The sequence below is a fragment of the Corvus cornix genome, chromosome 18, assembly GCF_000738735.6.
Source record: "Corvus cornix cornix isolate S_Up_H32 chromosome 18, ASM73873v5, whole genome shotgun sequence".
Classification (NCBI taxonomy): Eukaryota; Metazoa; Chordata; class Aves; order Passeriformes; family Corvidae; genus Corvus; species Corvus cornix.
The window spans coordinates 9,677,906-9,702,637 of NC_046347.1; the positions used below are offsets into that span (position 1 = coordinate 9,677,906).

Consider the following 24,732-nt stretch of genomic DNA (forward strand, 5'->3'; position numbering starts at 1 on the left):
AGCATGTGCCCAGGCTTTTCAGTAATGGATTGTAGTCAAATTTGACAGAAAACTTAAGGAATTTGCTGTTTTTTTCCTCATATCCATGTCAGTTGAGCATTTTCGGAGAGCATATATCTTGTGGGGGGTAGTGGTTCCATAGCAGAGGTGGGACAGGGCTTTATGCAGGGACATTTCCCAGCACACTCAAGTACATGCACACCTTTGTTTCAAGTAGATTGTAATAAATTGTCAAGAATGGAACATTTTCAGTGAACTTAATGTGATCCTAATGCTTAAATGACATTAGCTTGTCCTTTAAAAAGAACCCCAAACCATTAATAATCACTGTGATCACTGTTACACCCATTTTTTGCTGTAAACATTTGCTGAAGTGACTGAGTAAATATGAAATAGATGAGATACAAGATCAGTAAGAGAGCCAAAGCCTAGGAAATTTTATTTTCCTAGCAGGGAGAGAACACACGATAAACAGTTGATGAGTTATTGTGAGAGCAGGATGGTGTTACCTGATGAGTTATGGCCATACTCTCTGAGATTAGATGCCAACCTAAATATATAAATAATCTTTTTGGTTTGGTTCCTCTTTAACTGTGTTTATTCCCTTTGAAAATAATTATTCATGCTTCCATAGGAAAGTGGAAAGTTGTTATATGATAGCTGAAGAATCTCCCTGTATCTCAGGAAATCCTTTCTTGTGACATTTATTGTTGGGTTCTGACTTCTGTAAAAGTTATGAAGAAATTAGAGTTGTCATTTTGTCCTATCTATCCAAATAGGAAAGAAAGAGACACCTTCAGAAATATTTTCCTGGGTATTTAATGAGATCACTTTGAAATCATGTTAAAGACAAGTCAATAGACAATGCCTTTAAGTTGGGAGCAAGACAAAGGTGTGGTTGAGCTTAAATACACCTTGTTTAATAAAAGGAGGTAAAGAAGTGCAAAATAGCTGGCTAAAAGTGAAAAAAGGATGTTTGTAATGTTACCTGCCAGCAGCAAGGACAGTATCTGAGGTGGTGTTGAGAAATTCTTCTTATTTTAGCAGTGTGCTGGAGCAGATGAAAGTGTTATTGAGAGGAGAGGAAGAATATTCTGTAGATCTTTTTATCTTTTATAACTTTCTAGTGAGGTTCATTTAAAGAAAAGAGTGAGGTTGTCTCAGGCAAAACATTAATTTAGTAATTAACACTAATAGAGATAACAAGCTCAACCACCAGCTCACTTTGTCCCCAGACCTTTGCTCCTTTAGGCGTTCCTGCCACTGCACTTCCATCCTAGCTTTCCTTCTGGCCTTGTTCTTGCTTTTCTGGTTTTTTTCTAGCTTTTCTTTTACCAATCCATTACCCACTCAAGTGAAGGAAACACTGGCATAGACCTGCTTGAAATCTGCTATTCCTTGGACAGACCAATGTCCCAAGCCTTTCTTAGCTGTGCATTAACATTATTTTCAGAGATCCACTATCCATTTTTAGTATGCTGGTTTAGTTATGAGAAGAGAGTCTTTGTGAAAAGCTTTGTTCCTCTCCTCTTTGTCTGTACTCTAAGATAATTGAAATACAGTCTGTTCTTGCAAGGAGGCCAAATGAGCACGTTAGTAGAAGCTCTAAATTTTTCATGTCATCAGCAACAAGCTGCATAAATTTCATTTAATAAATTAATCTAGGATGCATAAGCGTTTCCTTTGAACCCTCCTAACACACAGATGAATACCATTTGTGCAGAATATCTGAGGAATAGTTTCTTCAATCAACATCAACTTTTTACTTTATAGCTAAAACTCACAAGTGGGAAAAGGAGACGAATTTAACCTCCAAGTGAAGAGTGGGTGGAAATCTTCTCATGGTACCATTGCTGTTTACAGAATTGTTAACCAGACAGATGGGCATTTGCACGGTCTCCTTCAGGCATCTAACTTGTGTGTGATTCAGAGTTAAAAGCTTGAGCTCCCTGTGTAGTCGACAGAATTCACTTTGAGGGGAGGAGGGAGAGGGAGGCAATTGCAGGAACACAAATGGGTGCCTGCGGTAAACAGCGAGTCAGGTGAGTGGCTGGGAAGGCAGTTCTGTGTTCAAAGAAGGTCCTTGGATAAACTCTGAATCCATAAACAAAGACTATGTACAGTAAATTCTGCACCAGAGCCTGCTGCAGACCGGCATTTGCAGTGACTCGAGGTCCATTTGTTAAAAAGAAATATTTCTGTTTGCAGCCTGTGATGGGTTTAATGGTGCGGGTGGACTGGGGAGGGGAGGGACCTCCTGATGTTCATTGTGGGACCAAGTGGGATTTAATCACAGGGATGCAACTCCATTTCCAGTATGTTGTTACAACAAGGCTGGAGAGGGTTTTTTTTGCAAGGGCATGTAGTGATAGGACAAGGAGGAACGGCCTTAACCTGAAGGAGGGCAGGTTTAGATTAGATATTAGGAAGAAATTCTTTACCATAAGAGTGATGAGGCCCTGGCACAGGTTGCCCAGAGATGTTGTGGACTCCCCATCCCTGGAAGTGTCCAAGGCCAGGTTGGACAGGGCTGGGAGCACCCTGAGATAATGGAAGGTGTCCCTGCTCATGGCAGGGGGTGGAATGGCATGAGCTTTAAAGGTCCTTTCCAACCCCAACAATTCTGTAGTTCTGTGATTTAAAAACAAATTTACTCATGCCAGGAAGATTGGGAAGATGGAAGGATTGAGGTGGGGTTTGTGCTGCCCATACTTTAAAAGTATTAAAATTCTGAAAAGCTTTTATAAGTAAAAAGGTACAGATCAGGAATATAATTTTGTATAGTGAGAGTGAGACCATTCAGGTGCTTTGTTTTAGGGGAGGATAAATCAAACTGCAGTTTGGCTAAAGACCAGCTAGTTTCTTTTAGAGAATTTCTTGCAGTTCTTAGTTTGCAGTTGAAATAGATTTATTAGTGGTTGGTGAAAACCTGTAAGTATTGCAGAAAACACAGTCATGCCAATTAAATTACTGCAGCCTGCAATGAGATAGAAAGTCATGTACGTTATCCCACGTGTACTTGCTGCTTCAGTGATAATGTGTGGTTCTGCCCAGATGTATTTTTCACTGCCCCATTTGCCCTTGGCTCATTACAGCCCTTATATCTTGGGAGACCTTAGTGTTTCAACTTACAGAAAAATCTCTCTCAAAAAAAGTGTAAATTAAAATCCATTTAATATACCTGCTGCGAAGGAGTCCTGGTAAAAGGGGTTCTGGTTTTCTCCCTTGCCTTGCAGTGAAGAGCCTGCTTTTCTGCCCAAAGTTATGCTAAACCAGACTCCAAGATGATTAATACTCACTCCTCCAGCCTGCTAGATCAGATTACGTTTAGCAGCAGTATTTGTGGAGATGGGTAATCCCCATATCCTCACAGAACATGCACGTTTATTTATAGGCTTAGGAGACAGAAAACACTCGATTTTGCTGGAGTTGTTATTTGGGGACAGATCATGTGCTGTGCCCTGCCTAGGCAGAGGCTGGGGCTGGTTTTGAGCAGGGTAATCATAAAAACACCTGATTTACAAATGCCTAAATGCTTTTAGGATAGAAATACTGAAAACAGACGTGCTGTAGGTGTGCTGCAGAGCGAGTTTAGCTCAGTTCTTTGCCATGACACGTGCAATGCATTGGTGGCTTCTCCAGCCCTCAGTTCAGTCATGCCAAAACAGTGTTTATAAAATCATCCTGCCTTGCAAAACCATATTTTATATAGGTGTTACTTAAAATATTTCTGGAATTGCGGACATAAATTTACATAAATTTTCATACTTTGGTGTCAAATATTTATTGTAGCAGTTACATTTTTCAAAGAGGTAGTGAGCTAACTAATTTCCTTTCCCTCCTTTGGGGACTCTAAAAAGAATTTCAAAGGCGTGCTTGTTCTTGAGAACAAGTTGAAATTGTTCTAAAATTGAAAAGCCTAAACTTAGCGTGTGATGTAAAAGCAAAAACTGGGTAGTAGAAGGCCTTGTCTAAATTAGGGGCTTTCAAAAGGTATTTGCTGGCGTTGATTATATTACAAGTCTTTGGCTTCTGAAAATACCTCGTGCAATCAGCGGGCTGTTTCTTGTTGATCTTTGTTCTTCAGGCGTGCTAACAGCAGCAAGATTTCACCTTGGGTCTGTATTAGACTGTCTCTTGTTTTAGCAAGTTGTCCTAAAGCACCTCCCCATGTGAGTGCAGTTCCATCTGCCTGTGTTCATCAGCTGCGTTGTCACTGTCCTGGGCACGAACCACACTGCCAGATTTGTTTGGCACCCTTTGTGTGTGTGTGTGTGTGTGTGAGTGAATAACAAGAGACTGTCACAGTTCTTGCATTAATCTTTTTTAGCTCTTTGTTAAGAATTTCATTTTCTTCTTAAAATTCTTTTCTGCAAGAGTAAGGAAATTTAGATTTCGGTTAAAAGCTAAATTTAAAAGAAATAGTGTAATTAAAAGCTAAATTTAAAGTAAGTAGTGTAATTCTGATGTTGGCTTAGTAAATCACCTGTTGGCTGTTGCCTTGAACATTGTTCTATCACACTGTGTGGAAAGAATTAAAAAAATGAAGAATTCAACAAAGAAGAGATCATAATTTTTAAATATTTGTGTTACTTGATAACAGCAGTGGTAAGAAAGGCTCTCTCAGGTTAGACAGGCATTCCTGCTTGGTTTTGTGTCCAGGCCATGGCTGGAGACAGGAACAGACATGCCGGGAAAGGAATAAGAGATTTTCATCTTTGGGAGGACAAGATGAGGAAACATCCAAGGCACAATGAATGCCCTGTGATTATGGTAATAGGGCACACACGATTATTTAATGAATGTTTCTTTTCAGCGTTGCCTCTAATGCCCATTGTGAATGTCGTGTTGCTTGTCTGTCTGAAATGTATAGCACATTCCAGGGCCTGTCCTCTGGACACTAAAATGCTGGATTGGAGCAGACACTTGAATGTGATCTGATGAAGTGCTCAGCATCTAGGGGTAGATGCAGCAAGATCTCAACTCAACAGAATTTTTGCAGGAGGTGGTTTTGTTATATCATTCATAAAGGCGCTCTCTGCCTCAGAGACAGAATCCGTCTGGTTTATGAAGAATTAATACAGTTTTTGTGCAGTTTCCTGTGATGAAGAAGTCCTGTTGTTGCTGAAAAGCAGCATGGATGTTCTCTTTCCATTCTTTGGTATACATTAATTTTTCTTTTCCTTTAAAGAAACAACCCAATAACAATACAAGAATGAGAGAGGGAGGAGTGGAAGAAGCCGTAGTGCTTGGCAGCAGTTCTGAGGAGAGCAGGAGCTTCAGGGAGTGCTCACCAGTGTAGGGAATGGCTGCTCAGTCACTTTGTGTTGTTTTGTTGGTTGGGAATGTGGAATACCTGCTAATACTCTTTAGGGAAGATGGGTTTGGAGGTCTTTGAGGGATGAAAATGGTCTAGTCCTCATCCTTTCTCTCCTCTCCTGTTTCTCCACCTCTCCTCCCTGGCAGAAACATCTTAAAGTACAAACCAAAATCATCATGGGGAATACATAGCTTTAAATGAAGAGGGTTTTTTTTATTTTTCTTCAACAAATTTGCCTTTTGTAAAACACCTCCCCTCATGGTACCACCCTTTCTCTTCCCATGTAGAAGCTGGGGGGACACCCCTCCTGCTGAAGAACCTTTTGCTTGTTCCACCTCTTAAATTAAAAAACTTTGTGTCTATAAATGCTTTAAGTGAAGAGATTACTAAACAAAACTATTTATTTTGGTTGGTGTGGCAAACATGTAACTGGTTGGAGAAGCAGGGTCTGTCCCTGGCTCCCTCTGGGTGACATTCCCTGCCTGCTGCCCTGTCTTCTGTTAAAAAAGTGACAACCTCAATATTGAAGCTCCCCACAGCAAACTGCCTCACCCCAGACCTACATGGCACAACCAGCTGAAAAACCAGTAATTAAGACAACAAAATGTTTGAAGAAAAAGGCCTCTCCTGTTGACATGATTTCTTTTTAATCAGGTCTTATTTATGATGAAACACTAAACATTTTTTCTCCTAAATCAGACAAAGGCTCTACAGTTATTCTAGGGAGCAACAACTCTTTCTCTTAGGCACAGGATGGACACCACAATCATCCAGGAGAAACCAGTTTTGTACAGAAACCTTGGGCAAAAACCTGGCGTAAAGAACTTTGTGTGAGGATCCCAGGCCCAGCATGGAAAATGTGAGGGGTTAACCCCTGCAGGGACTTCAGGCATCTCTTAATGAGCTCTTTAGTGTTATTAAATAATGTAGATACATTAAACCGCGCAACGTTGCATCTGTTCTCCTCACTCCATTTGCAGAAGGATGCTTCCAACCACAGCATGGATGGCATATTTCCCTTTTAAACTTGCAGTACGCTGCTCTGCAGTTTGAGAAAACACCCTTTTTTTTAAAATTTATTTTAACTTAGCTTCAGATTTTCCTTGTGGAGGCCGGGCAAACAGCTGATACCATCCCAGAATTGAATGCTACAGCTTTAAGATAAGGTGCCGGGCGCTCTCGGCGCTCACACAGCGGCTCCTCCCGTCCGCTCCTTTTTTCCTTTCTCATGCTGAAAATACCCCACCATGTTCACGATAAGAGATTTCTCTCTTTTTTTTTTTTGTTATTTTTCTTACTTCCCCCCCTCCTCCTTCTCTGAAATCCACCAAAACTGAAGAAAAATCCAAGTGACTGTTCTTAGCAGCTGTGTGGCCCGGAGTTCAGTGGGGAAGCGGCTTCCTGCCGTCCCTATTCATCACCTGCTTCAAAGGCGGCCTGGCCGCTCCAGTGTGCAGGCCAGGTAGGGTGCCTTTGTGCGCAGGCGGGAGGATTAATATCAAAGCTGCGGCAACCAGGCCCTTGGTCTCGGGCTGCCATTCAGGCAAGCGGGGAGAGGCTAAGAGTGGCCAAGGTCACAGCATCCAGTGTGGTGCGGACTGGGAACGGCTCCTGAGAATAGAAGGCTTCTTATGAAATCATGGTGCAAGCTTGCGGCACAGCAGGTGCCCTTCTGGAACCACATACATCTGTTTATGTTGGGATAGCGTAGCTGACAACGGGATAATAGAGCTTTGTTTTTTTATAATTTTCTTGCTTCTTTTTTTTTTTATTTAAGGGAAAAAAAAAAAGACAACTCTATGTGCCAGCGTTGAGGAATATTGCAGGAAGAGCGTTCGCTTTGGAAATCATAAAGAGATCTTGCAAAGCTTTAATTGCTGGGGTGGGGGGTTGTGTGTGTGTATACTTAAGCAAAGGGGCGAGCAGGCTGCCTATTAACCATTTAGGATCCTCAGCCCTGCTGAGGAGCAGCAGCGGGATACGGGGGCACCCGCCACACAATGTGACAATGCCTCCCTTTTTTTCTATATTATTTTTTTGTATGCTTCCGACATTTGTACCAACAAATTGGGTAGGGATGCGCTGGATTTGCTCGGTTGTCTCCATTGTTGGGATTGTCTGGAGGAATTCTGTCACACTAACGGTGGCTTTTTAAGAGGTGAGGTAATAGTGACGTAAAAATAAAATTGCCAAGTTGATGAAATTAAGGGGGAAATTAAGCTGTAGACGAGTTGTCATGACGACAAGGATGTTCTATTGATGAACTGTACTCCTCCCTGTCCAATCAGATAGTGGAGCTGAAGCTGGAGCATGAACAGGAGAAGACGCACCTATTCCAGCAGCACAACGCAGTGCAGGACTGCCTGGTCCGAGACCATCAACGGGAGATTAAGAAACTGGAGAAACAGCTTCGCACTGCCATGGCAGAGCACCAGAGTCAAACTCAAGAAAGCAGGAAACGAGACGGCCAGGTAACGATCAATAACGCTTGAAAGGCGTCCGCTTATTAGAAATTGCTGATAATGAGTGTTTCCTGTTTGCCAGCATTGTTGGTGGTGCTCGCTGGGGGAGCATTTGCGAAACTGGCACATAAACGTGATTTAGTTTTTCTTTTTTTTCTTTTTTTCTTTTTCCGCTTTCCCCCCTCCCTTCCCACTGCTGAATAGGGCTTTAACTGCAAAAACCACAGGTAGCCAGATTAAAAATCCCATGGTGCGCTATAACTCGGCCTATTTATAATCTTGTCTCATTTTCTTTCATGATGGATTTGTTTAAGAAAAAAAGGTATCTGTTCTTTTTCCCCCCCAGCCCTCACACTCACCCCTCCTTTTCTCCTTCCTGGGCAAATCCATGTGAACTATATCTGCTTCGTTCGTGTGCTTTTTTTTGTTTTAAATCTCTGCAGGTAACTCACAAATGGCTTTATTTCCTTTTGTTCATGTCTTTTTTGTTTCAGTTTTTGTATTCTAGATTTGCATTGTGTGTTTGGTTCCGTGTGTCGGATGTTTGATAAGATGATGTGGGTTTGGGGTCGCTTACCATCACGTTTATTTTCCTACACACACGCACCCCTCCCATCCTCCATCTCTGTGGTCCCTGTTGGAAGCCATTTGGCAGAATAACCCCCAGCTGGGGTAGCATTTGACTCTTCAAACTTCTGGATGAAATGCACGCTGTCAGCATGGAAAATGATCTTTATGAGTTTTCACTTCAAAAACCATCTTATTGCCTTTTTTTCAATCTATTTTGTAAGGATGGCATGGTATATTTTCCTAAGAGCCTTTATTAAAAAGGCCTGCAATGGCAATATTTAAAAAACTAAGGTGATTTTCTAGTTTAAGGAGTTTATAGAAAATAATCTTTCCTAATCAGCGTTAGAATTGCTTATCACGCATGGATTATTTTATACCAAAACTGGACATTTTGGTAAAGCATCTTTAATGACACATTTTCCGCGCACCACCACCTTCCCTATGAGATGTTAGGCTCAGACTAAGAGGCATTTTCACTCTACCTTCCTGTAGACTGGTAGGCTGTGGCTTTTACTAACATCTCTAATGGAGCTAAGTGAAACTGAATTGAAAATTTACTTTTGAAATCAATTGGTTTTTTTACTTTGGATGGCTCAGACTATCGAAATCTGGCTTAAGGAAGTCTATTAGGAAGCAAACGGCTTCTCAGGAGGTTGAGAGATATATTGCAAAGCCAGGACTTATTTCTCCATTTCCACCATTGTGGTTTTCCAATGAAAACGGGGTATACTTTGTGAAAATACTTGGGAAGGGGATACTCAGGTGGCCTGTGAAAAAGAAATTAAACCTTGCCTTTTATTTTCCGCTGCATTGTAAGAGCGAACAAAGACTGAAATGGTTCAAGGGATTGGTTTTTATCTTTGCATTTTTTATTTTGGCCCAAGATAGATTCATCTCATCTGTGGATCTGTTTGCGAGTGTCTTTTCAGAGTTGTAGCCTCCTCTCACCTGCATTCCTGCTGTTGGTTTTTTTTTTGCGGACAAAGGCAGAGCTGTAACTCCCAGGTTAAAAAAAGGCAGTTTTGGAATTATATAGAATTATTCTGTCTACACGCCAGTGCTCATCCCCGTTCGTGTATTGCTCTGTAACACTGAGTACAAAGGGAAAGGGACTCTCTTAAGCAAATCTTGAGAACTGGGAGGTGTCTGTAAGTCCAGCTCTGGTTTGTGCTCTTGGGGGTCGTTTCTGGCAAAGGTTGGAACCCAAAGTTTGGTTGTGCTTTCTGTTTTCAGGGGGATCATTGATGCTACTACAGGTGCTCTGTGGAAAGCTGGGAATTTTCTCAGCTATTGGGGGAATCTGAACACTCTGAAAAGCAGAGTTTGGCCTTTTTACAGAGCTTTTCTTTGTAGTTTAAATATCCCTGTACAGTCATCTGAACATTGCTGCCATGAGAATGACATGTAAATCAGGGATGAAAAGGCAGTTGCTTTGACTAGAAGAGCTGTTGTTTGTTTAAATTCTACCGAGACTCTCCCAGCTTTCAAGGACGCAAATTTTTCCATTTGGGAAAATAAATTGCTCTTCATTCCTTCCTCTGCTCTTTGTATTCAAATCCACCTCTGTCTTTGCAGTGAGCTCAACAGACAATACTGGTGCTTCTTATAGAATTATAGCACAGATTTTTAATAATTTTTTTTTAATCTTTGCATATGTTTACTAAAAATGCGTGTTTTGGACATCTGATGTGACTAACGGGCAATGTCCTTTATGAAACATTTGTCAGGCTCTTAACAAAGATAACCCAGTCATTTAATGGGTGTTTAACAACATTGCATTTTAAAAACCTGTTAAATTGGAACCATCTTTGACAGCAGTAATTTTTAGGAGTGCTTTGTGTCCCAGCGAAGGTGAGATGAAATAGGAGCGGAGGCCATTTTGCTTCGCGAAATGAAAAGTGGATTTGCTGGGTTATTCGAAAAATTTAAATAATAATTAGTGTTAATCACATACGAGTAGCTTGGTTTGAAGGACCTATCTGCTCAGTGTTGGGTGAATGATGTGAAAGCACTGTTATTAAAGGTATTCATGGGAAGTCTTTCTTAAATCCTTTCCCATATGAAAGAGTAGCGAATAAGTATTTCTTAATACATGTGTTTAAAATACGTATTTCTCACTATATTCCTAAAGACAGTTATGACAGAGTACTGCAGATCAATTTATTTTACTAATACTGTAAAGATTAATTTCAGTTTTTTATTGCGTATCCAAGGTCTCTACTTTCACGTAGGTCTTCAGATACTGTGAAAGACAGTATCCAAAATAGTTAGATTTTATTCAAATATGAATACATTTATTAATGCTTTAATCACAACTAGAATGTAAAAATTAAGATTTGAGTGCCTTGCCAGATTTTAATTGAATAAAAGAATGTTACTGCTTCTTGAAGTATAAGTTTAATATATTTTCAATAAAGGAATTTGATTGAAGCGTATCACCTTTTGTGTTGCTGATAAATTTCTGGATAACAATTGGAATCCGCTTGGATTTCTCCATTTCTAGTAGGCTTGCTCTGATTTTTTTACCTGGGGTTGTAATGCTTGGGGAGGAGTAAATTGACTTGTAGGTCAATAAACGTCAAAGCAGTACAAAGGCTTTTATGCCATGCTGTGTTCTTGTAGGCTTTTAAATCCTATACATTTTCTATGAACTACCATAATGTTGTTATTCTTTAAACAGTAGCTAATCACACAGGATTATGGTTTTTTTAAGGGTAGTTTTGAATCACTAGTTCTATTTAATTTAGATATCTGGATTTTCTTTAGGGGCATTCTTAAGTTATGCTTTGGTTGCTCATTCATTCTGCACCTCCCAAAATAATTTTAGTTTATACATTAGTTCAAAAAACAGGGAGCTTCTTGCATGATAGAGATCTTCCTCTCTTTTATTAAAAGCAGTCTTGCTATGGAATCAGTGATTTTCTGAAGCAAGACTTCAGGTTACAGAGAAGAGTATATTCAGTTTGCTTGGCGAAATGAGATAGCAAGGTTAGGAAATTTTAATAACTGAAGCGGAGGGGCTGAGGTGTCTGCGGTGCCAGTTGTGCCCTCGTATTTCCCCTTTATTCTTTGAATGTCCTTCTTTCCCCAGCGTCTGCCACGTGCCCTCAAACAGCTCAAAGATTTCCATGTTCCAGCTGCTGAACAGAGTTGGATCATTTTCCTGCTTGTTCTTCCACCGTTGACCTTTGGGCAAGAAGAAGAAATAAAATGTACCCCTGTAACTTCAAATACAGTGCTTGGCACTAAAGGAGAGGAAAGAAAGTTTCCATGAGGAAGCTGAATCCTCTTTCCCGTTTCTGTTGTGAGATAATTGGCCAGGCCACTGTGTTCATCCAGTCGTAATTGGGTCAAGAGGAGCTTGAGTGCTCAGGCACGTTCTGCCTGTGCGTGTCACTGATGTCACGGTGTTTAATTTTAACAGGCAACGTTTGTGCTCTCAAAAATGAGGCTGCTCTAAGAGATCACGGCTCTTTTGGGATGTCTTGAGGCTCTTGAGAAACCCTTATTGCTTGGGAAAGGAAAACCTGGTGTAGTTCGGAAGCCATGTGAACACAAACATTGAGAGCAGAGCTTACTACAAAAAACCCCAGCAAACAGCCCGGAGGTGGTAAGAAGAGTTAATAAGGTGTTATCCCGTGGCTGAAGTATCCGTTTCCTTTTTTCTTTCTTGCCTTTTGAACTTTCCATAATCCCCTTGGCCTTTACCATCCTGGTTTGCTTTCCCTTCTCAGAACTCAGCGGCTCCTTCTCTGGTGTCCCATGTACAGCACATCCCATCACTTCTTTTGTGGCTTCTCCTCTTCGGAAATTTGTTTCTTTGCACTTGGGATCAGCAATCTTTCTGTAACCATCGCTTTGCACCTGGTTTTGTCAGAATTAATTTGAATCTGTGGAGTTAAAATAAAAAACCAGTAGCAATCACTATTTTCATTCCAGCAATGATAGTTATTTTCATTCCAGTAGATCCTTGGTATATGTTTATGGTTCTATGTAGATAATTAGTGTATCAACCAAGTGGGGGAAACAGAAGACATTTATCTTGGCTCCTTAAATGTGTGAAGGGTGGCTGTGCTGATGTGTGTCTGCTGCAGAGCTCTGTCAGCTACTGACAAGAGAAAATACAGGAAAAAGAAAACCCAATAGAGACACTCCCTACATTTTTAGTGATAACTAAATATCCAACACATGCCCAGTTTCTGCCTGTATGCACATATTGCTGCAACAGTAACTTTTCAGTACTATACTAACATGAAGGATTTGGGGAGCATTTTTTTCAGAATAGAAATAGAGACTCTCTTCAACTTTGATCTGGAGGAACCTATTGTTACCTACAGATAAATCACTGATCAAATCTTCTGCTTCATGTAATTGTTTTAATATCTCCAAACACCAGGTCCCACATGGTTATTCTCCCAGTATCAGTGGAAGCAATTTTCTTGAGGGGATCTGGAGGGTACAGATAGAGGTGACCTGGGAAACATACAGATGCTGACGGTGCTACTGAAGTCACTTCTGTTTACAATTTGGAGTAAATAAATTATACTATTCTTTTTTTTCCTTTTACTTCCCTTCCTTTTCTTAGTAGAAGATGTCTTTGGCATGAGGAGGAATGCACTGCTTGCTATGGAGGCTTTCTCTGCAGCCAGTCTAAATCCTGGAGTTACAATCTAAATATTTGTTTGTTGTATTTTACTTGGAGAGTCGCTCTTGGGCTGCCAGTCAGACTCCTGCAGACAGCCAGCCATTCCCTTTTAGCCTTTCCCAAACAAAAGCTTTTGGCTGTATTGCAGCATGTTTAATTTACCACCAGTCAGCCCAGGATAATGAACATGACTGTTGATGTAAAGTATTTAAAGTACCAAATATTTGTTGCAGTACTTATGTGGTTTTCCTTGGTTGTTATTCTCAGTCTGCTGACTCAGGGATGGATCCCATTGATGGGGAAGAGCAGCTGAAATCAGGGATCTGGTGATGGGTGCCATGGAGATATCACACTGGGCTTTCACTGAGAGAGCATTGCTGTGAAATGGTCAAATGCAACAGTTTCTTGTGGAAATACTCAAATACTGGTAATCCACAGAGCTGATTTTCACTTGAGTAAATGCAGGGGAGCTGTGGGAAGAGTTTGGGCTGCAGCATTGGGATAATCTTTGAGATAAGAGTTAAAGATGAGCTTTTGCTCTGATCTGCAGCAGACAGTGCAGGCTCAGGGTTCTCTCCAGCAGGGTCTGGGTCTCCTGAGCACATCCCCTCCCCTGCTCAGGTGGAGCCACCTTGCCACATTTGTGGTCCTGTGTCACACTCTGGCTGAGCTGCTGCCTTGGGTTGGGACACCTTTCCAACACCTGTTGATCCAGCTGTAAACATCTGCCACTTCCTCACTTCATACAACCTTCAAAGTGTCCTTGTGCCACAGTGGGTCATCATCTCTGGCGTCTCCCACATTTTTCCTCAACTCTCACTCTTTTGATTAGGACTGAAATTGGATTGTGAGGAATTTGGGGTGGGAGGTGTGACTTCACTCTCTCCTTTTATACTTCATGCAGCACTTGAAATATTTAAAGACATTTTTGGAACCCATACATAATAGTGCACAAATTGTCATCTGCTGATTAAAAATGTTAACTTAGGAGACAACAGACATTTTGTGCTGTCTACAGTGTATGTAAAAGAGAAAGCAGTTGCCATAGAAACTAGCTCATCACATAATATGAACTCTGAATCTGAGATGGAGTTCTTTTCAGCAAAATGGACTTTCTGTTTCTATAATATGGAATTGAATTTATCTGGTAGTTATTATGACACTGCAATCAGTGTTTTTATATTCTTTTTGTTTAATTTTAAATATTGACAGCTGAGAAGGTAGAGTGTACAATTTCACTTGTCTAGGGGCAGGGGGTAGATCATATGGCAGTCATTTTATTTTATACCAGCACTCCTTGATTAAGAGAAAGTGATTATTTCCTGCATAGATGTTAATAAACATAGAATAATTTCTCTGAATAGAAATGAGATCAGTTTTGCTTATCAGTGAGGTGTAAAGGATCTTTATGCCATCCACTAGGTGTGGCTTTGCAAGCAGGGTTTCTGTGTGATGGCTGCAAGGAATGATTAACGCTAATAGACAATAAGCTGTACGTGGTGTGAATTATTGCTCACATTAAAGTTACATAAAGAAATACTGAAGTCAGAAACGATCAAGTACAAACAGGTGCATGTACAAACAGGTAGTAAGTGCAACATTTGAGGTGGTGTAATGTAGTTTCTAAGCAGAGAGGCAAAAATGCTGTGTTATTCTGCAGAAATGGTCAATTTAAAGTAAAATCTCTTGATTTTGAAGCAGAAGGAGCTTGTGCTTTCTATGTGAAGATCGGTGTATGGCAAAGCCAGACTTTGAATTTGCTTATTGATATTACTTCCACTTGTGTCTAAATCTTCAGAGTGTAGTTTCTGTGATATTGGCTTGTTCCAAATATTACAACTAAACCTATTCGGTGAATGTCTGCTGCACAGAGGAGGGAATGCTTGCTCACAACTTTATTAACAGTTTTTAGTTCTTTTGAAAACTGCCTTTTAGTGTTACCTTATAATTTGTTTGAGACAGTTGTTGAATAGAAGGAAGTTGACTTCTCCTAGTCCATAGAACAAGTGCAGCAATTTGGAAAACAGCAGTGCCATCTGCTTCAAACATTCCCCTGAGTGCTGAAGGGACATCCTCTAATGGGAGACCAGCATTCATTCTGGAGTTTTTTCACAGCATCACAGAATAATTTGGGTTGGAAGGACCTCTGGAGGTCACCATGCCCAACCTCCTGCTCAAAGCAGGTCTGACTTCAAAACCACATCATGTTGCTCAGGGCTAAGTCCAGCTGAGTTTTGAAAAACCTGCACTGGTGGAGATTTCACGGCCTTGTTGAGCCATATGCTCCAGTGCTTTACCAATCCAGCGTGGAATTCCTTTTCCTTTATATCCAGCTGGAATATCTGTTGTTAAAATTTGGATCTGTAGGTTCTTGCCCTTCCTTCAAGAAGAGTCTGCCTCTGCCTTCTCCACAATTCCTTATGCTCAGTTGAAGACAGCAAATCTTTGGTGTTTAGTTCTCCAGGCTGAATAAACCTGGTTTGGTGATTTCCCTGCAGGTCCTGGTGGCCCATTCCTGAGCTTGCAGGGTTTGAGGTCCCCGTGGTTGGCACCCTGCTCTCCATACTGACTGCTTTCCCCAGGAAATGCCATCCACAGTATGGCACAGGGTCGCTGTCACAGGGTCACTGTCATCCAGGGCTTTGGAGCAGGTGTTCAGCTGTACCAGCCCCATTTGAACTTTGAGAAGTGCCACTTGTTGGCTGGCTCTTGACTCCTCCTCTTCAAGCCCCGTGGTCCTGTGAGTTCTCTGCTCACACTATAGGACACCCCTCCAGTCCGTGTTCCTTCAGTTTGTGTATCAAAACCTTGCTAAAATCAAGGTAAGTGACACTGACACTTCTCCCCTTTCACTGCAGAAGACAATCACTTTATTCAAGCCTGCTTTGCCCTGGTTTATCCTGCTTGCTGTTTCCAGTGACGCTTTTATTCTTCCTGTGCCTGGAAATTAATTTCATGGAGTTTTACGCCATCATTTTTCCAGGGATGGAGGTTAGGATGTCCTGTCTGTGATTGCCTACTAAGGTGCTATGTATTGCAAATTAAGCAGTTAAATTTCTTAGAGTGTTCTTTTTCTCTCATCCCTTTTCTAAAGAAAGATTATCCAAAATCAATTTAGTCTCTCTTCCTTAGGTCATCAGATGTTAATTCCATTCACTCACTGCCACCATAAATCAAGTTTTGAACAGTAGTCTGGCTGTTAAATGATATATATATTGATAGAAGAGATTCTATGATCTGCTCAGTTCCTCAGTTCAAAGGTATTTTAAATACCAAGTGAGAGAATGAGACACTGGGTGAGAAATGGTGACAATCTGTAGTTTGGAATGTTAACACCACTTGTTTTGGCAGCGATACTGCTCGTAAAACAATAAGATCCATATGGATGCTAATTTTCCCAATTTTGAGTAATAAATACAGCCTCTTTATGGTTTAAGTAATGATATTACTCAATACCACTGCAGGGTCCAGTAGACGGTTTCATGATGAGGTAATAAATAGTGATTTTGGAGAGCTGATTTATTTGTGTTTTTCTTTTATGTGGTTTCTGATGGGGGAAGAAGAAATCCCAGAGCCAGTGCAAAGCCTTGCCCTCTCCTGTAGCTGACATGCTTTGGCTGAAGATATGTCAGCTGAGAAATATGAGCCCATCCATACAGCTCCACACGCTCCCACATTAAAGTGTTATAAAGGAACCTTCAAGTGGAAAACCAGTAACAAATTGCAGCTGAGATGCTTATTGCAAATTGCACTGCCCTGCATGCCCCACCACCGCTCTGCCTGTTCCTCCACATGCTGCTTTAGCCAGGAAGAAAAACGGGAGGCTCCTCTGTTTTCCTCTGTTTCACAGACGGGAGCTGCGAGGGGGAGAAGCCCCAGGCCCCCGTGGTGGGTTCTCTGCGGGTCTGGGATGATGTTGCTGGCACAGACACAGGGCTGAGTATTTCACCAGTAAAATCTCTGCAGCTGTTTCCCCACTGGCCCAACCCCGGCATCTGTAGCAGCTCCTCAAAGTCTTTGCTGCCTCAGAAGTATGGAATTTGCTATCCCATCCCATGGAGGGGCAGCCAAATGCTCTGCACTCTTTCAGCCCTGCTCCCACACCAGTGCCATGCCCGGTGTGTGCTCCCAGCTCCAGGAAGCTCAGATCCTGCCCTTCCAAGCTGCTCCAGTCCCTTTCCCTCCAGAGCACCGACTTTGGGCACGCCACACCCCACACAGGGTGGGCTGGGGTTTGTCCCGTGCCAGTTCCGAGCCATGAGTAACAAAGAGGTGCTAGCAAAGGGCTCCTGACTGGGTTCTGTGGGATGTGCAAGCCAGGGAAATGGGACAGCGCAGTGCAGTGCCAAGAATTGTGTTGGACCTGGGTGATGCAGCCCATGGGGCAACCACATCCTCAGGGATTCAGCTCAGGAGATCCCATTTCCTATCCCCTTCTCAGAACTGGGGCTCTGCTGTGGGCTCTCAGGCAGGAGCAGCTGCCCTGGCACAGCCCTGCAGAGTCCACACAGTCCATGGTATTGCTCCACACTTCCCATCCTGATGCATTGTCTCTTGTCTTTTCTGCTGCCGTTTGGTGTTTCTGTTTTCCTTCACACCCAGATAAGAGCAGGGATTTTAGGTTCTGCATTTGAGGATATTCCAGATAGAGAAAACATTGTGAGTCCTCAGCTGAGGGCTGTGGGCTTGTGCTGGCCTCAGACATTTGAGCTCACAGAACTGTGAATGCTTTCTCTGAAATTTGTCTTTTTCTTCTTGGAAAACTTCCTTTCTTCTTACGAAACAAATCAGAAATAAAATCCATTAATTTAAAATACAGTGATGATTTTCAGTACAGAGTGAGACAGCAGAGCTGTTCCTTGGCCCAGTCACCTTTGAAGAAATGATTGTCACCTTACCTGAATAAAAACTGTTTCTTCATTTGAACGAGTGGCACAGACTGTGACAGTGATTTAAGGTCTTTAGTGTTGATTTCATGCAAGAAAATATTTTTCACAGTATGACTTTAAAGTAGACTTTTTTCCCCCAATTACTCTACATGTTGGCAGCAAATTAGCTTTGAGAGAATATTGTGCACATCACAGTTCTCTGTTGATGTATTGAGGAGTCATTTTTGGATCTTTTAGCTCAGTCAGACCAATGACTGACATTGTTCATGTCTTCCCTTTCTGTGGATTTGAAAGACTTCCTTTTGACAGGGAGGGTGAGATGGAAAAAAAGAAGCCAAAGTACAAGAAATGATTGGCAAAGTGATGATATCATCGCATGTTCAAAGACTCTGCAAATTGAAGCTTATTAAGCTGACATTTTGTCTTCTATTCAGCACTAATTGGAATCATGCCTGGGTGCATGATGTGGAAGGTACTTAATACCTGAGTGTTTATCATGACAAAATGACAGAAATCGATGTCAGGGATGCTGTAGATTTCTGTTTTATGGAAATAACGATATATTTCAAACTGCAATTACATATCTCTGAGTAATTTGTATTCATATGTCTGAAAGTCCTTCTAAAACACCGCAAATAAGAAAACTTTACTTTTGACCCCTAAAATATTGGCCTGATCGTGAATATTCCATTTTCAGGTTTTAGAGTTGTTCTTCAGAGTTCATATTTAAAAAAAAAAAAAAAAAAAAGGCTAAAAAAAGGACAAAACCCCTGACACAAGTGTTTTCACTTGAAACAGATCTGAAAATTGCACGAAGAGTGAACTCCGTCTTCCACACGGGTGATACAATTCTTCTAAAGTTGTCTCTGACAGCTTGAGTTCTTTTGTAGTCTCTGCTTTCTGCTGTATTGGCATCTGTAAAATGAATTTAGAAAAGAGAGTGATTTTTGGAAAGGCAGCTGCTGCAAACAGAAGCTGGAAGATTTGAAGGAAGCTGCATCTTCTCCTGCTGTATTTGGTATCCTTAGGGATTTCTGGAGGGCACCTGTGTCCTGTGTGGGATAGCAACAGTACCAGTATGTTACTCTACATCTTCATCTTGGACCTTAAGAAGTTTGATTCAGATCTTCAATTAAACCTCTTGTTTAATATAAAATTAATATTTATTCAGCAGCGGATGAAAACAGTAAGCTGGTAGACGAAATTGTTATGTGAATTTCTGTTTTTAAGGGAGTAGGGGTTGGTAATTGCAGAGTAATATGTTTTTAAAAACCCAAACAAAACAGAAACAAGCAAAAAGCTCACAAACAAACAAAAGGAGAAATGCCACCCCAAACACAAATCAATGGAGTGTGGATGCTTACAGGAATTACTGGTCATTAAGTGACTGATCCAGCTGCCTGTGTGTCCCTGTGAACTCCAGCAGTCCTGTAGCTAATGAGATGTTGACAAGCAGTAGTTTAGGGGCTGCTGGTAATTATTTGTATTGCTGGAATCCTCTCGGGGGTCTATGTTGTGTTAGTGAAAACATGGAACAACAGACAGTTCCTGTCCCAGCGAGCTGGTATCATAATTGTGCTTGTGGGATGCTGGAAGTGGTGGCAGCAGAAAGTTGGGGACCTCAGATAAACAAGGTTTATCAGCTGGTTTCTCTGCAGGTTGGCATGGTGGGAGCAGAGAAGCAGAAGACATAGCACGTGAGCTGCCTCCTTTGAATGGCTCAAATAACATAAAAAAATGCCTTTCCATGATTTTTCTGTAGCTCTAAGAGACATCTGAAGTGTGCTGGCCCCTTGCCATGTCTGCAGTGGCTGCTGTTATCAAAGGTGACCGCATGAAAAGTGTTTGACTGAGGAGGGAGATGAGCACGTGAAGAACGTTTTTGTCTGTTCAAAGTTTGGGAACCCCTGTAATGATTTCCATGCTTACAGACATGCTGGTTGTTTGGCCTACTCAAGTTTAATAATAACTAACTGGAAGCCTTCTGAAGCTGTGAATTGCACGGATTTCCTCGTGGGAAAGCAAATTTGAAGAATAATTTGTTATTGTACCTTTTATTTGTTGGATGCTGTTGTTGGGGAGTGCAGGGGAGTGGCGGGAACAGGACCCAAGCTGTCAATGTACCATTGGTAATATTAGAGAGAAAATACTAATTTTTTATGGCTAAAGTCAGTTTGGGATGCGTGAGGGAGTGTGTTTGTGTATATCTATGTGTATGAGTGTGTGTATATGTATTATTGCCCTCTAATGGATAGAGTCTGAATGGCTCAGCTTTGTCTGTTTCTATGGGGCTTGCAGCAAACCAATATTTTCAGGATGTCTGATATTTCCCATTTTAGAAGAATTTTATAATGTTTATTCAGAATTCTGATGCATCTTTTGTGAGTAATGTTCCTTTAGTTTGTATAAATAATTTGGAATTCTGTAGAAGGTCCACAGCTTAGAGAAGTGCCTTTTCTTTGTTCTCTAAAGGTTTATTTCAGCTCAGATGTAACTGCTTGAAATGCAACATTTTATTCTGATATTTTCACCACAGTGCCAAAATAATAACTGCATTTTGAACAGATTTCGGTACAGTGATGACATCAAGGGCCTTTTGGATGTGTAGATTTTGCTCCTTTGCTTTATTCCATCCAGAGCGTGCCCCTGTCTCAACACCCCTGCTGAGCACCCCGGGTATCCAGGATCTGCCGAACTCCTGAGCTCCTCTCTGGTTGATGGGTGTTCCCAGTGGCTGCTCCACCCCATCCTGCTGAGCAGCTTCCTGGCTGCTCCCATGTGTCATTTGTTTTCTAGGAAAAGTGGCAAAAGTGTGCAATGTAACATTAATTCAGACTGAGTTTTCAAATCTACGTGAGATTTGTGATAAAGTCAAGTGGTCTAATGATGTGTGGTAGGTTAGGGTTTGTTTTGCTTTTTAAATAAAACTGTCTTTGAAGGTAACTTTGGAATGACTCCAGAAGGAAGGCTGCAGGTGGTTGGGAATGGGATTACAGTTGTTTCTACTGAGAGTAGCACAATTCTCTGTGTTCTTTATAGTGGAATCCTAAAACAGCCATGTTTTTTCCTAGCAGGGCTCTGTTTTCATTCCATAAATACATGTGGGAGAATTCCATTTCAGAATTACGTTTTTCTCTCTGCAGCCATGTTCTTTTCCTTTTCAAACTTTGAAGTGCTTGCTTTTGCAGTGGGATAACTGTGCAGTGTTTGGGACACACAGCAGAACACCCCTGGCTCACGCTTCCTTCATCTCCCGCTGCAGATCCATGGAGCAGTGAGTGTCCAGAGTCACCTCTCTGCCCTCCAGGAGGTTCCTGATGGGGGTGTTGCGGAGAGATTCCTGATGGATATGGATTGCAACAAGCCAAATATTCCTACTTCTGAAATCATGTCAGTGTTCAAGGCAGAACAGCAACTCATTTCACAAAGCTCTGCTACAGTACCTCGAATCTCTGCACGCTTTTAGCTGAGTCCATCACATTTCTATTTATGATCCAATTACAAGCTGAATGTAGGCTGGAAGAGCAGAAGGAGCAGCACATTAATCAAATTCCCTTGTAATGACTGTGTTCTCATGTGGGTGATGCTCTGAGGTGTGATACAAGGCAGGGCACACAGTGCTGGCTTTTCCTGTCCTTGCCCAGGGCTGGGCTGTCCCTGGGCTGTACCTGCTCAGCTTGGCAAGCATCCACGAAAGGCTGTTGTAGTGATGGGAGAGCTTATTCCTGGCAGCAAAAGAAATTGTCCCTGTGTTTCAGGCTACTACATTTTCCATTCATGGGGAAAATAGAAATAATTTGCATATGCTAAGAGAGAGATGAAGGATGTTGCAGGAGCATCTTCTCAGCCCAAGATGGGGACTTTATCTGCATTTCTAAATATTGATGTTTTTCTTCTGAACATGATGTTTCCTAGCAATATGCTTTTTGCCTTGGAAAAGTTATTTTCCACTTACAGTACATTGGCAGCCATTGTTTGTATTGTTCAGGATCAACCCTGGGATTTTTCTAAATGTTGTTTTGATTTGATGACTGTTCATCAGTGAATTATGAAAGCTCTGATTGTTTAGGGCACAAGAGGGGCACAATGCATTAGTGGGTCACATGCTCACTTAATGCATACACATTGTGGTGGCAGTAGTAATAGCTCCATTAAAGAACAAAAGGTAGCAACACATAGAAGCTCTGGATCTGGCCAATCCCCTCAAATTACCATAAATATTTGAGCAATCTGAATAGTTTTGGACTCTGTAGTAAAGCTTTCCTGTTTTTATCTGGCACTGAAGGAATGTGGAATAAAGTATTCATTTAACAAAGTACAAAAATGTGTGCTATGCAGTTATAATCATGTGTCATTAATCAGAAAATACTGCAGAAACTCTGACAAATTAAAAACACAAGGATGTGTCTGCAAGGGCTTTTTCAGTCATTAAAAAGCTGCTTCACCTCTCAGGCAAACTATTTAATGGCAACTCCTTGCTCAGTGTACTGACATCTTCAAAGGCTCTGACATCTGTCGGCCTTTGAACTACCATTAAAAAATATTATCCCATTTCCATTCTTTTATGCCCATTTTTTTAATTATAGTCCTTCTTTCAAGTTAGGAACATGGTTGGTTTAAATGATGCTGTCCTTTCGTTTTCAGCCACCCAGCTGCGGTTTGAATAAATTGATGTAGAATCAAAGGCGGGACTTTAAAGGGAAAAGGTTTGATGGACTTGGACTCCGAACCAGATGAGGTTTTATGATGAAAAGGGTTTAATCCCAGCACAGGCATCGCTTCTATCAGTTGAGCAGTACAAAGTGATTCATATATATAGGTTCACGAGAAATGATCTTTTTTTTTTTTTTTTTTTTTTTTTTTAAACAGCACAGATCTCTTCAGGACTTGCAAATGTGGCATTAGCTAATATTCAGAGAGCTGATTTCCTTTCATCCACCAGAAGCTTATGATTATAGTACAGTTCTCGAATTGGAAATGAGAGCTGCAACACAGATTTAAAGCTCTGCTGTCTGATTTGTATTCAATATACATGTCACTGCGGGACAAGCCCGTCTAGGCCGAGCTGGTTCAATGAAGGGAAAAACCGTTTCAGCATCAGAAATCGGGGGGGGGAGGGGGGGGAAAGGTACCAATTAATTCTTACCTGCTCTACCTGAGTATTGTGTGGGATACTTGGTGGATTACTCTCATTGCCGAAGCTGTGCAAACAAACCCTTGTGGTAACATTTCTTTGGCATCAGAAGCTGCGAGGGAATACACAGGATTAATCAGTAATGGCTCCTAAAGCAGCCATTTATATGGAAGGCAATGTTTGTTTTTCTGTGCCTGAGTTTCAAGGAGGTTTAGCAGAGACAGCCCTGGTATTCCTTTATAGCCATAGCCTTCATTAATGTGTTAATTAGGCCTGTGTGTGGGGAAAACTGAAATCTCTGTCTCACAAGTGCATCAGAAGCCATTTGTCAAAACTACCACCTCAAGGTATCTAAGAAACAATCTCTCTACTAGTTCCCTGATCTTTGTGTTAGTAAAAATGTGCTACAAAGTCATGATTTCTTATTTTCACAGAGTAAGATTGTGTCCTTCAAAACAGTGATGCTTTCCAGAGAAGGAGAGCAACAGATTTCAAAAGTCTGCAAATTGTGTCCCCTTAGAAGGCTGTGCCTCACTGTTGAACAGAAAGGAGACAGCTCCATTTGGTGCTCTGCCTCAGTCAACAGTTTCTCCTTCAAGCACTTCCCACAGCTGTTGTTCCCTGCCAAAATACTCCGTTTTGGAGTAGTACATTTTTCCTGATTTCTTAATGCAATTTTGAGGTTGTGTTTTGGGTTTGGTTTTTTGAGAGAAGAGAGCAGTAAATATAAACATGGACCTGTATAAATGGATTATAAATGGGTTAGTTTATTTTACTCCTATTTCATAGAGTCTGCATGTTTAGTATGTATTTAGATTTTTATATTTAAACTGTGTATTAATATTTATTTGGAGTACAGTAGATCCAAAACAGTTGCATAAATAAATCTGAAGAAATTCCTGCGCCAGGATGCAGTGGGCTATTTGTCATTCAGAAAACGAAGTGGCATCAACTGAATTCAAGGACAAACCGAGGATGAAAAGGACAGAGATCAACAGAAAGGTGCCAGAGGAAGACACTGAAACCCTCTCGATTTCAAGGGAAGGAATGTTATGCACAGTTTCCATTTATTTTGGAAAGATCATCCTGTGATTGATCTCATCTTTCTGAACTGGTAGCTGTGGAGCAGGAGGCTTCCAAAAGGTCTCTGAACTCCGGAGAGCCACTGTCGAGATGATGGGAAGAGTGCAACCAGCACTCAAGGGTGAAGGTGCAGAGAGGGAGACTTGAACCAGCATCAGCTGGGGGTATGTGGCAATAGGTACCATCACCTGATGCCCTCAATTCCAGCCTGGCACCTGAGTTGGTTAAAGACCACCTTCTCCAAGATTTTCCTCCTCAGGTGGAGATGACACATTTCTCTGTTTGATATCAGGCTTGACACTACACATAGTCTACTAGAATGTGCTTCTTCCAATAAAAAATTGAATTGAAAAGGATAAAGCTGAAAGTTGGACCTGTGTGTGTAGTTCTTCCTCTTATTTGTTGTGAGCAGCTAATGTGAGAATGAGAATTTACCACAACTGATTAACAGAAATACTGCAGCCGTTGTTGCTGCCGTGCAGAAATGAGGGATCTGTGCAGTTAGAAGCTGATCATTTCTTTCAAGTCTAAACCTGTGAATGACACAACTTTTATTTCTGGAGCTGCTGGATTTCAGGATTTCTGCCCACACATGTTGACAGTCATGAACCCGAGAACAAGGACTTCAT

The 24,732-nt window shown here is 41.4% G+C and overlaps 1 protein-coding gene across 5 annotated transcripts in view; it reads left to right on the forward strand.

Annotated features, from left to right (window-relative positions):
- The window catches only part of CEP112 (centrosomal protein 112), a 158,253-nt gene that overhangs the window by 63,399 nt on the left and 70,122 nt on the right, over nucleotides 1-24,732 (forward strand). For 4 of the 5 annotated variants that reach the window (XM_039562628.1, XM_039562630.1, XM_039562629.1 and 1 more), the window contains one exon: nucleotides 7,609-7,791. In XM_039562628.1, coding sequence (XP_039418562.1) covers nucleotides 7,609-7,791 — 183 coding nt within the window. Of the gene's footprint in view, nucleotides 1-7,608; nucleotides 7,792-21,148; nucleotides 22,749-24,732 lie in introns of those variants that run through there. The other variant, XM_039562632.1, reaches the window with a different exon arrangement.